At 40.0% G+C, this 13,058-nt stretch overlaps 1 protein-coding gene across 3 annotated transcripts in view; it reads right to left on the reverse strand.

The window, feature by feature from the left end:
- Nucleotides 1-13,058, reverse strand: part of frmpd1b (FERM and PDZ domain containing 1b) — a 32,061-nt gene that overhangs the window by 17,348 nt on the left and 1,655 nt on the right. For 2 of the 3 annotated variants that reach the window (XM_008420209.2, XM_008420211.2), the window contains exons 2-3: nt 6,563-6,715; nt 2,023-2,133 (exon numbers count right to left, since the gene is read on the reverse strand). In XM_008420209.2, coding sequence (XP_008418431.1) covers nt 2,023-2,129 — 107 coding nt within the window. In that variant the 5' untranslated portion in view covers nt 2,130-2,133; nt 6,563-6,715. Of the gene's footprint in view, nt 1-2,022; nt 2,134-6,562; nt 6,716-6,785; nt 6,887-13,058 lie in introns of those variants that run through there. The other variant, XM_008420210.2, reaches the window with a different exon arrangement.

A 13,058-nucleotide genomic window follows, 5' to 3' on the forward strand; every position in this document is an offset into this window, starting at 1 on the left:
TCACATCTGTTGTCTTTCCTTCATGGCATTGCAACACACAAAGCAGCAAACTGTCAAAGATAAACATCTGAAAATGATGCTAGGACTGACAATTTGAAGCTCCCCGTATTTTTTGAATACATAAAAGATTTATTTCTTTAACTGCAGACACACATGATGTGTTGGTGTCAGTGGTGGAGAAAGTACTCAAAAAATGTACTTAAGTAAAAGTACAAATACACAGACAAAAATGTACTCAAGTAAAAGTCAAAGTACTACATTAACATTTTACTTAAGTAAAAGTAAAAAAGTACTGGTTTTTAAAAATACTTAAGTATTAAAAGTCAAAGTACTTGCTGAATGCATTACCTAATCACTAATATGATTAAGTGTACCAATCATATGATCATATGCCACAGATAAAACATGTTTTTATTGCGTTTATTCTGTAACATAGTTTAGACTTAGATATATGATTCTATGCATCATAATTTCAGGGATGGAAACATCTCATCTCCTGTCCTAACATAACATGAACTTCACTTTTTTTTGCCACACATTTATTTTGAAAGAAATCCAACTGGCAGAGGAGGACATAAAACCAAGGAGCCACATAGCAGAGTTGTAGTCTGGACCACTGAACCCAAGACCAAATCAAAACCAGCACCCCATGCTACATGACAATAAAATTAAGTGCACCTATCAAAATTACTTCTCAAATTGATCTGAAAGATTCACTTTTCCACCTACATATTAAATGCTTAGAGCTTAAATACATTTAACCAGTATCAATTCAAACTCTTCTTCATTCTGTTTTGCTTTTATCTCTGTGCCACAATACACAGGTCTCCTGCCATCCCTAAAGAAATAATGCCCTGTGCGGTTGCCTATATTGCCAATGTCAGAAATAATAAATGTCTGCATTATTAAACATAGCAATTAACAACGCTCAACTATGAACACTGTCCAAGGCCCAATAAGCAAGAAGTAACCAAGCAGGAGGAGCACCATGACTGTTCTCATCCTCCCTCCTGCTGCAATGTCTGCACCATGACAGGTGACGAAAACAAAGAGCAATGAGCATGCTCTGCGTTCTTACGTTCTTGTTTTATTTATTCACCAATTAAATATAAAGATATTTTAATGAAATAAAATAGCTACTGCAGTGTACGCAGAGCATTACAAGAACAAAGAACGGCTCTCAGTGAGGCTTCAGTACTATAGGACTTAGTCAATATCCGTCCAGAAGAATCGGGTCGTCCATGAATGTCATATTACAATATTGCACTTTGGTCACAGCGTTGTCCCATACCTGCGACATGTCAGTCATCGCAGATGCAACATGTGTCTCAGTCAATACAATTAGCTTTGCTAGCATCACGTCCACGGAGCTTACCTTTCTTTAAGCTTTCCTTCCAAGTGACGTTAAAAATTGGACAGTCCCCACCGTCTGTGAAAGCGAAGCGCTGCTGATTTTACATGTCGCCATATCTTATTATTTATGCAGCGCTTCCGTACTGTTATATTGCTGACGCTCAGAGGAAACCACTGCGCATGTCTTGGAGCTGCGCGTGCGAGTAAAGGGGGAGCCGATGGGTGACAACCGACACTAAGTCACGTTATTGCTCGGATTTTACGGCGCCACCTTAAGTCCCTGAACTTCACATTTTAACCGGGAAAAAAAACACAATGCGACTTGGATGTAACGAGTAACGCGACAGTTTTGTAGAAATGTAGTGAAGTAGAAAGTACAGATACTTACTGTAAAATGTAGTGGAGTAAAAGTAGAAAGTATCCATTATTAAATCTACTTAAGTAAAGTACAGATACACGAAAATTGTACTTAAGTACAGTAACGACGTACTTGTACTTCGTTACTTCCCACCACTGGTTGGTGTTTGTTCTTTTGCAAACACACCCATCACACAGTTTGTTCCACATCTATTTTGTTTGTTTGTTTTCTGGTTTCTAGAAATTTTCTCAGGTTTAAAAAATATGTTTTGTTTTTTTACAGTCTTCTCTGCCTCCTGTTCTTCCCGTTACCTGCTCAGAGATTCTCGAGTGCGTCGAATTATTGTTCCCACCACCTGCTGCACCCGATTGGTCCTCCGAGCTGGAGACCTGCTCCTGCATCGCTCATTCTCCTCCATTTATCTGAAACAAAAAATGGGAAAAGAGTGAGGTGAGATGCTTGGGAGTTGCTGACATGACCACAAAGAATCAAAGCACAGGTGGGGAAAGGATGAAAGAATCTGGACGGATCAAATCAATTAGAAGCCACTCCTTGGGTCTATTGTGTCTGTTTTTGGAGTCCATGCCTGGGTCGTCTTTTGAGTTAAATTTCAAAATCCATGCTCCTTTTATATGCAGCACATGTTGTCTGGCTTGAGAGCAATAAATAAACAGATATAAACAAAAAATAAAAAAGAGAGCCCGATCAGGAGAATTGGGTGGAGCTTATTTAGCATGAGCAACGGCACATGACTCGCTCAGCAGCAACTGAACCGTCACACAATGGTAGGATTTGCATTAGAAATGTCAACAAATGTGCCACACTCTGCATGTTTGCTGCAGCTCAGCAGCTGTGCATTTTTCTGCTTAGCTTGCCCTTTGAAGCGGGGAGCTGTGGTGACATGGTGACTGATGCAGGGGCTCGGTTTGGCCCTCAGGGCGGAAAGCTGTTCGGCGCTGACTTCAGTTCAAAAGTCAACTCTGTTTCTTCAACTACTTTTCTCTCCTGTCAGCCATTTATACAACAGAGATGGCGGGTAGTTTGCATTCTTTATTTCTTTAAAATATACTTTACAAAGCAAGTTACACTACACATGCTTATGTCCAGCCTTTGTTAGAAAGCAAAACTTTCAGAACTGTTAAATCAGATTTACAGTGCCATGCAAAACCATTTACCCGTCTTGAGGTTTTCCACACTTTCTCGCGTTAAAACCACAAACTTCAGAGGATCTTAAGTATTGTGTGGCTTTTAGAGTGCAAGCAAACAAATACCTCATTCCTAGATTTTTATTTGCAAATAAAAATCTGCTGATATGCTCAAGTGAAGTTGACTAATTGCTTTTAGAAGTCTCCTTTTCAGTAAATAAAGTCCTCCTGTAATTTAATCTCCTCACAAATCCAGCCGTTCCGTGAAACTGACCGATATGTGGTCACCAACTAAAAGACTGATAGGATGAACAAGAGAGCAATAATAAGGCAAGAGGACAACAGTAAATGGAGGAGCTGCAGAGATCTACAGCTCAGGCGGAACAGTCTGTTGACAGCACGACTGTCCGTCAAACCAGGGTTTTGTGGAAGAATGGCAAGAACTCAGTCGTAAACATTTCCGTTTGTGTTTGACACAAACCACAGGTGACATGGAGAAAACATGTTAGAGACGGTGTTTTCTCTAACGTGAACTTTATGACCAGCACGCACAAAAATGTACTGTAAGTGTTGCAGAGGACCAACATGAACACATGATGCTCAGAGTGAAATCAGAGTGAAACCTTCTGATGCTATGGAGATGGGGTTTTTTTTTTCCTTCAGCAGGAACAGGAACATTGGTCAGAGTTGATGAAAAAATGAATTAAAGGTCAGCGCTGAAGGGAAATCTGTCAAAGGCTGCAAAGCACTTGACACAGGGGCTGAAATTCACCGTTCAGCAGAATAATGACCCAAACCATACAGCCAGAGCAAATTACATTCATGCATTTGACTGACCCATTCAAAGTCCAGAGCTAAATCCAATTAAGAATCTGTGGCAAGACATTAACATCCAGTTTGATTGGGCTTGAGCTACTTTACAAATTGTCCACATTTTCAGTTTCTAAGTACAAACCACTGAACATCTGAAGCTTTGGAGCTGCAATTGTAATGGAGGGAGATATTGTCTCTGGAGATATTGATCAACCATGTTCCACACTTTTCAGATACATTCATATCATTTTAAAAATGTGCATCCTTTTCTTTTTTCCTTTGAAAAACCTACAAGATTAATTGATGTTTGTGGTTTTGCAATGCAACAAAATGTTAAAACTGTTTATGAGGATAATTAGGGTTAGGGTAATACTAAAACATGGCTTTGCTCTGGACGCCTCACTGATGACTTGTTCTGGGCACGTCCAGGAGGAGACCCAGAGGAAGACCCAGGACACGCTGGAGCTGGCCTCGGGATTCCCCCGGAAGAGCTGGCCATCCAAGCCTTTGGACGTATGGATAAATACATGCTATGTTTATTTTATTTTAATCTTTATCTACTGCTGATGCTTTCACTGGTCTCTTTACACCAATAGATGAAATAAACCCAGAATATTTGGCCAGAACGATGAGAGACCCAACCCAGACCTGATCAATGTGGCTAACGATGATGGATGCGTTCCTGAATCCTAACGATCCTTGGAGAAACTCAGCCAAGACATTTTGATCAGCTCTCAGAAATGCGCGTGCCAGCTTCTTCAAGCCAAGCCTTTTGTTCAGATCTTGAAAGTCTTACACCAAACTTCTGGCGGCCTGCCGCTTTTGTTCGCAGCATTTTAAAAAACATGCCTTTTCCAATAAATGAGTAAAGCTTGGGGTATTTCAGCGAAATTACCCTACTGTGCTTTGAGGTCTAAGGAAAGCGTAGACACTGCAGAGCAGTCAATAGTTGATGCAAAGTGCTGCTGTGAGTCCAAACAGCAGGGTTTAAGCTCATTTTGCTGGTTGTAGGCCAATGCTGACTAACTTTTCTCCCTGTGTTAGCAGCAGTAGTAGTCCTGTCCCATAAGAGGATTAAATGCCCTCGTAGGGCACAGGCCTGAACTGGTCAGGGTGTCACTTTAGCACCTCCTGCTTATCTGGACTGAAGCAGATTGATGTGGATGTGGAGGACTGGGTGAGGCGGGACGACAAACAGATGGCCATGTGGGACCGAGTGTAATCACGGACACTTGTGCCGGTTTCAATCAGGCAAGAGGCACAAAATAATGTCATCTGCATCACATGCAGCTGATCGCAGAACACTTTCTGGCTTCTACTGAAGACATTCAGATGTTATGTAACTGTTATAAAAAAAACATCAGCACAAAGAGGCTGCAGAAGCATTCTAACATCTTTAAAATGGTACACTCAGGTTTGTGGCAAGACATTAAGAAGGTGTTATTCACAGAGACTCTCCATCCAATCTCACTATGCTTGAGGAATTTTTGCAAAACCTTTGTTGCAAAACCTTTAGTGTCCAGATGAGCAAACCTAGTAGATGTACTCCAAAAGACTTGGAGCTGAAATCACAGCAAAAACGTGATTCTGTTATTCAAAGTATGGTCACAGAAGGGCTCAGTTGCACTTCACACTTTTCAGACTTTATTTATTAAAGAAAAACAAGTCGCTGACCTTAGAGTCATTCACTACTTTCTGTTGGTCTTGTTAGATACACTATTGCGGTTTTTACACTTAAAATATGAAGAAGTTAACGCATGAATATCCAATATTGACATAAATTAATTGATCATGAGCAATTAGATAGCAGTGAGCTACTGGATGCTTCTGTGACTAATGCTCTGTTGTATCAGTGGATTGTTTTTTAAGTGAACAACCAAGTTTTGTTTGTATTTGTCCCAGACTTTTTCTACTGTCAGATGATGAACTGAACTGAACAGAACAGAACAGAACGCTGTGAAACTAGCAAAATATTTTTTTACAGCCTAACTCTGCTTTAAACCTCTCCGCAACTTTGAACCTGGTCTGTCTGGAGCGTTCCTTGGTCTTCATCTTGATCTTCTCTAACAAACCTACAAGAACTTCATATCTCTTCCAGATTTATGCTGAGATTAAATTACACACAGGTCGATTCTGTTTGCTAATTAGGTGACTTTGTGTGGCAATTGTTTAGACGGGATTTTTATTTAGGAAAAAGCAGTTGGGACTCGGCAATAGTGACACATTATACATGCAATTTCGCACCAAACCTCTTTTTGTAAAAACTTTTGCACATGTTTCCTTCCACTTTGCATTTATGTGACAGCTTGAGTTGGTCTATGTCATAAAAGTGATTTAAAATATGTTAAAATGTGATAAATTCTGAAAATGTCCAAGAAAGACGTTTCAGAGGTGATCCATAGAAGTGGCTTTTTTGTGCTTAAATGCAACAGTCATTGTTGAGCAAGGCTGCAATTTTTGCTGCTGCTTCTTCGCCCGTGTCTTTCATTTTCTCCTTTTGCTCTATAACCTTCTCTGTCCTTGCAGAGTCAGGTAGTCGTCTCCGATGTCAGTCTCTGTGGAGCAGCAGCAGCAGCTGAGGCGGCCGGCCTTTTCTTATAGGCATGCACCCCAGCAGTGGCTCCACTGCTTTTGTTCTCAGAAACCACCAGCTTTACCAAAACAGCTAGTTAGCACTTGCATTGATAAGAAATGCATGCTGACCCAGCAGTTCAGCCTGCATGTCCCTGAAATGAATTGTGATAAATTACAAGAGCAACCTGAAGGTTATGAAATGTGGTTTGGGAATTTTAATCACAAACATTCTCTCAGAAGCTTCAGATATTTCCACATGTCTCACCAAAGAGATTGATGGTTAACGTTCTGATTAAAACATAGTGAAAGCGTCACTCACTGAGATGTAGCTTGCCTCTTCAGGACTCCAAAACATGCATGCCCCCTTGTCTTCTGAGACATCAGCTCTGTGACCCCTCCGGGACTGGCTGAAAAAGGGTGGACAGGGGTCCTTGAAATCATCGGGGCCCCAATCTTATTCTGGCGCTGCCACCTGTGTGGGACGAAAAGGCTGTCAGGAAAACCCGTCAAAATCTATAAATGGAGCGAGTGTCCAAGCTTACATTTGGAACTAGACAAGGTGCATCTGATTTATATTTGAGTCCTATTTATAAGTAACAAAGCTACATTCCAGTTGTTGATGTTTTCAATGGTGAAATGCAAGTATGTCAAGCCAAAGCAGATGTGAGCCCAAAGCAGCTATGTGGCTGTGGTTTTCCAGGAGGCCCCTCCTCTAAGTCCCAAAGGCTTCCCTTGCTTGCTCTCTCTCTCTCTCTCTCTCTCTCTATGTCTCTGTCTCTCTCTCTCTCTTTCTGTCTCTCTTTCACCCTCCTCTCCGTCTTTCTCTTTGCACGGCGCTGTAGAAACAAGGCATTCCGTCTTACAATGTCTGGATGCTTAAATTAAATTTTCATACAACCCAGTTTAAGTCAACAGTTTTTACTGGGAGTGTTCTGGAAAGCCAAAAAAGGTGCAGTTTAGAGGAAAGAGAGCTGCCTGGCAAAGAGAGATCTTGGCCAGGGGTGAAAGAAGACAAATCTTTCATACAAGCATCAGAGCAGATATGGCTGGAGCCTTAGCTAGCCTCTAGTTTGGGGAGAAAAGCACGCCTGGGGAATGCTTTGCAGCCGAATAAAAATAAATACGCGGAAAACGTTTAATTTTGTCTTTCGATGTTGATCGGTGAAGTCTGCTTTTGGTGCAAAAAAAAAGGGTGCAAATCAAGAAAATGACTCCCTCATCCATGTAACTCTTCAATCAGGCCCCACACAGCTCCTTTAGGAGGCCCATGTGTCCCACTAGAAAAGCCAGTGCAGGACCAAGGCGCACAGAGAGCAGAGCACATGAATAATACATGGACCTAATGCAGCTAGCTCAGCCTCCAAACGCCTCCTTCTGCCCCTCTGCCAAGACAGGCAACAAGGACAGTGGCTTGAAGAAGGAGAAAAGCGATGGAGAGGTGGAGACTGAAGAGGGGCTGAGGAAAGGGGCAGCAGCACAGAAAGAAGAATTAGCTAGGGGAACTGAAAGGAGAAAAAGGGCAGGATATTGAGCGAGAAAGCAAAAGGGGGGAGAATTTTAAAGAGGGTGAAAAGGGCAGGGCAAAGAATTGAGAGAGCAAAGCTGCAGGAGATTGTGGGGGAAAGAACAAAAGTTTCTGCAGTGGGAGGCAAAGGAGGACTGGAGGAAAAAAGGGGGTTGTGAAAGAGAGGACTGCTCCAACATCTGTGAACAAACAGCGCCTGTCAAGAGAAACTAATAAATCAGCATCTGGTCAGTAAATAAACAGTGAAAACGCAGCTGAAATACTGTCACTTTTTTCCTCTGAACTTGCAGAAATGGAAGATATGTTATCATTCTTATATTTCAAACCTGACTCGTGTATATTTGTGCATCTAGAAAGCATATGATGAGTTTGCTCCTCAACTGAATCAATACGTAATCTTCACGTAGCCCTCTGTTGTCAGGACTTAAAGTTCCCAAGCTTCCCACTCGTAAATCTCTGCGTCAGACTCCCTCGGTCGTTCTCCCTGTAGTTTCACGTGGAGGTTAAAAACTGGATCTGCCCCTCGGCAATCAGAGCCTGTCTCAGTCCCCTTGTTTCTATGTCTGAGCCTCGTTTCTCTGAGACAACCAACCCCCAACTCTTACTGCTCATTTTCCCACACAATGTGTCTCTGTCTGTGGCAAAACAGTCTGTGATTCAGCCCCCGGTATGAGCACACATGCACTTCATAGATGTAACTCCACTCGCTCCTCGGGGGATTCAGAGGTGGTACTAAAAGTGTCGTTTCTGTGGAGCCTGCTGAACAGAAAACTGTTCTGAACCCAATTAGTGCTGCCGGGGTCGTTCAGGGTCACAGCGGGCTAGAAAACCCTGTACGGACACGGTGTTTGGAAGTAAAATTAGGCCATTAAAATGAGCAAAAAACATTAAGAAATTGCTCTTAAACAAAGCCTTGGCCAACTTCCGTAACTGGCTAAATGAATTTGCTGCAATAAAAAAGATATAGCTAAAAACAACCAGACATGCTTAAAAATAAACCTTACATGTAGTGTAAAAATGATTGAACAATCTCATTTTTTTGAGATTAGATACTTCAGAAATTGTATTACTTCAGATTCAACAGTAAGATTTTTTTTTTATCTTTTTAAATTTAATTTTCAAATCTTGCTTTTATTGTTGATTTCATTACTGTTGTTGCTATACAGCATTTTATAAACTCAGAAAATGAACCAGTGTTGGGTTTGTGCATAATAATAATTTATCAATGCCCAATTTCTTACTAGCAAAAAGCCCATTAGTTGTTGTTTGCTCAGTAGAGTCTATTAAAAGTGCTCCTATATGATGACATGGTGACCTTTTTCCAAGCAAATTATTCTTGCCAGTTTTCCTACTGTAAACAAATGTTGCTATCAGCCAAAGACGTAAATACACATCAGAGTCTCTGAATGATTAATTCATTCATCAAAGAAAAAGAGCCATGCAAAACAACCTGGCTCTGCATGAGAATAATATTTCCCACCTTACTTAATCTGAGATTAATTGGAATTGTTTATTTTGTTTTGTTTATTTTGGAAAGCTGTGTTCAATTCCAGGTACTTCCTGCGCATGCTTTTTATCAAATCTGAAAGTCTTGCAATCGTTGAAGTTAATGTTCATGATTCAACAATGAGAAAGAGTCAGGGCGTAAAAGGCATCCGTGGGAGAGTTTAAAGGCAAAAACCATTGCTAACAAAAACATTTGACAAAACATATTTTGGTAAGCCCCAAGACTTTTGGAAAAAAATATCCTGTGGACTGGTTGAGGCAAAAAGTGACACTGACTAACAGTTGTGTTTTTTGATATGTGTAACTTAAACTGCTTTTCAAAAAGAACATCAATACTGACAGTCAAAGCTGGTGGTGGTAATGTTAGCCTTGGTTTGCTTTGCTCCAGGATCTGGAAGTTTTGCTGAAATTGATAAAAACCATAAATCTGGCTCTCTGCTAGGAAATCCTAAAGGAGAATGTCCAGCCACTAGTTTAAGCTCAAGCACAATTTAGTGGGAAAATTACTCAAAGCGCTCCAGCAAGTCCACCTCTGAATTTGTAAAAGTAAATAAATAATGTTTTGACAAATGAAGGTTTTAAATTGGCCTACTCAAAGCCTGTATTTAAATTTAAGAAGGATATTTGAGCATTCATGGAAGAAAACCACACCTTTGACACAAACTTCAGAAGAAGTAAAGGTTATTCAAGACTTGGACACATTATTCATGTATGTGGAGCGCTGCATGGTGTTGACAAACTGTTCCTTACAGAATTCCTTGTGTTGGCATGGGTGAGAGGACACCCCATAGTATAATCCATTCCTCATCTCCTTTAACACGAAAACAAATTCACGGTCCTCAAAGCCTAATTTGAATTTGCAGGTTGTTTTTTTTTTTTTTAGGCTCCACAAGCCTGACGGACCCCGATGGTGACATAAAACTTGGACTTCAGGTTCCACAAATCACAAACAAGCGTGTATATATGCGTAAACTCCCTCCCTGGTGCAACACAACACACCGGACACAGCTGCACCACAGGAGGCTCAGGGCTGGAGCAGCAGGGGTTGGTTCAGCAATTCAACATTTCACTTAAGCTCACAGTTGTTGCCAATAAAGTTGGACACAGACTTCTGGGAACACCGAGTCCTGAAGCAGCACACTTGGCCCAAAATACGTGTAAATATGCGTATAGCAAGAGGTGAATTGGGGAATTTGAATTTATGTGAAGCAGCTGAGCTGCTTCACATTTCATAAGTGCAACAACAAGAAGGCGGCACGGAAAATGTCTCATCGAGGAATGAGAAATCCACCTTTTCTACTTTTTTATTCAAGGCTTATTGCTGTGAGTAAGTTAACATTGTGCCGAATAGGTTGCAAAACAAAACGAAGAATAAGTATTGTCAAATTTTCCACATGAAATGGTAGTTTAATTACAAAAAAAAAGGTTTCAGAGTTGTTGGGAGAATAGATGGAGCTAAATGCAGGACAATTACAGAAGAAACTGTTAGAGACCACAAAAATCTTGAGACTCAGATCAAACCATGTTTGTGTTTTGTAATGGCTCAGTCAAAGTTCAGATCTCATTTCATTTCACTTTTCACAATTTGGGTTGTGAGAAACTTTAATAATCAGTTTTCTTTTCTCTATAGCTCAGTCGCTGCTATAACCTATGTTGGCATCGATTATCTTTATTAGAAGAACATATTTTTGCCATCTCCAGCAACTAAATCTCACAAATCTATCCCAAACATATTAATCTGCAAAAAGCTCTATTTATTTGATGAGCCTTGTTTTATCTTCCACGGTGGAAAGATTGCAACTGTTGCTTTATTGAATTCTGCAGCTTATTTCCCTGTCTGTTGCTTTCCAGACATAATCACATCTTCTCGTCTTTGTTCAGTCCGTCAGCTCGCTCCATTAGATTGATGAAGACGGTGAGCTTTCTGTACGCCAGTTGTTTCATTTCCCCTTTTCATTGGCGGCCTGGCAAGACTTGTGCTTCCCCAGCTAACTATTAAATAATGCGTTGTTTAATGCGATGCATATCATTATAGATCCTTGTCAGCGGTTCTGAGCGTTGATGAAAAGACATGCAAACAGACCCACACTGAGAACATCTTGATGTCTGAGGAAGGTCTTTGGATGCAAGTCTAAGGTATCTGTCTTAATTTTAGTCGGTGTCAATTTCCTTCAAGTCTGGGGATCTTTAAAAAGCTGCGCAATAAAAGCTTATCTTGAAGAAAATAAAATATGAGGGTCACTGAGTTTGCAGGAGGCAGCTTAAGATCTATGGGCCCTGGAACATTATATAAAGTATAAAGACTAAGGGGTCATTTTTAATTTAGACCTCAGCTGTTTGCATGCTGTAATTTATCATCAGTAGGACCAATTACTTTCTGAAGGCGATCCAGAGCTTGTTTTTTAAATCGTGCCTTTATGACTTGATCAGTTGCAGGTTGGATTATTGCAAATTATTTCACAATTACAGCTGCTTTAAAACTCAGCAGTGAGAACATTTACAGAAATGAAAAAGGAAAAAAACATGATGATACCTGATAATAAAGCTCTTTTGGACTCAGTCAATATTATTTGGTGTTCCCATTTTTAAAAGTAAACTGGAGACATGCTTTTCATTCCTACATTTTTTTTGTGGATTGTAAATAAACTGGCTTTATTATAATTCAACTTTTAAATTATTTTTCAGCTTTTATTTTGAATTTGAAAATAATTTGAATTGAAATCATTTCTTATTTTTATGAACCTTTTATGTTTGGTCTATTTTTTTTTTTTTTTTTGCCTTTAAGCATTTCTCTTTATTTTGTTACATTCAAATATTGCAATTCCTTTATTTGATAACTGAAGTCTTCATAGCCAATTTTACTAATGTGTCTTTCACTAATAGAATTGTTTTCTATCAAATGTTTTGTTCCTTGCACTAACATATGTGGATACAGGCTGAATGTTTTAAACCAAATTCTTTAGCAATAACCTTTTGTTGCTTACTTTGTGGAGGGTGTCGATGACTGTCTGTTGGAAAAGTGTCAACTCAGCGATCTTTTCAATCGTCATAGAGATCCCAACATTGTGTTTTTGTATTGTGAAGTCTTTAAACAATGAGTGTATCTTAAGATATCTTATGAAATAACAAAATGTTTTGGCTAACTGAATTTTGTTAGCTGAGAGCTAGTGATCAAGATAAACACAAATAAGTCAAAGTCAAGTCAATACTTGAAATATAAGTCTGCGTTAAAAAAAAAAATCTATATTCATTTCTTGAATTAAATTAACTTTCTACTTTATTCATTTTTCAAAAATGTAATTCCTCTTCTACGTATCCTTGTAGCTGTTGTGCATAATATTGACACTTATTTATACTTTACAATTCATGCATCTAGAATAATTTAGTAAATTGATTTTTTTTTACCTATCTTATCTGGATGTCTGGATGTTTATCTTTCCAAGATGTCATCCAGTCATAGACAGAGTTGGCCTACATTGTGGCACCACTGCTGCCAGTCAACTCAGCCATCACCATGAAGCTGAGGCATCAATGAGGTCACCTCCCCCTTTTTCCTTCACAGGAGTCAAACTGCCACAGTTTGTGCCACAAATTAATGATTTAACCCTGCTGCATGAATTAGATTAGCAAATTACTTTAAACAACAACCAGTTCTATTATGTTCAGGAGTATGGAGTGTTTATCGGGCTGAGTAGACTGGAGCAGCAATCATCATCCCATACATCCCTGCTTCACAGTCTGGCCTGCAGACATGGAGGGAGACGGAAGGGGCGCGGGGGGTGAG

The sequence above is a fragment of the Poecilia reticulata genome, linkage group LG10, assembly GCF_000633615.1.
Source record: "Poecilia reticulata strain Guanapo linkage group LG10, Guppy_female_1.0+MT, whole genome shotgun sequence".
NCBI lineage: Eukaryota > Metazoa > Chordata > Actinopteri > Cyprinodontiformes > Poeciliidae > Poecilia > Poecilia reticulata.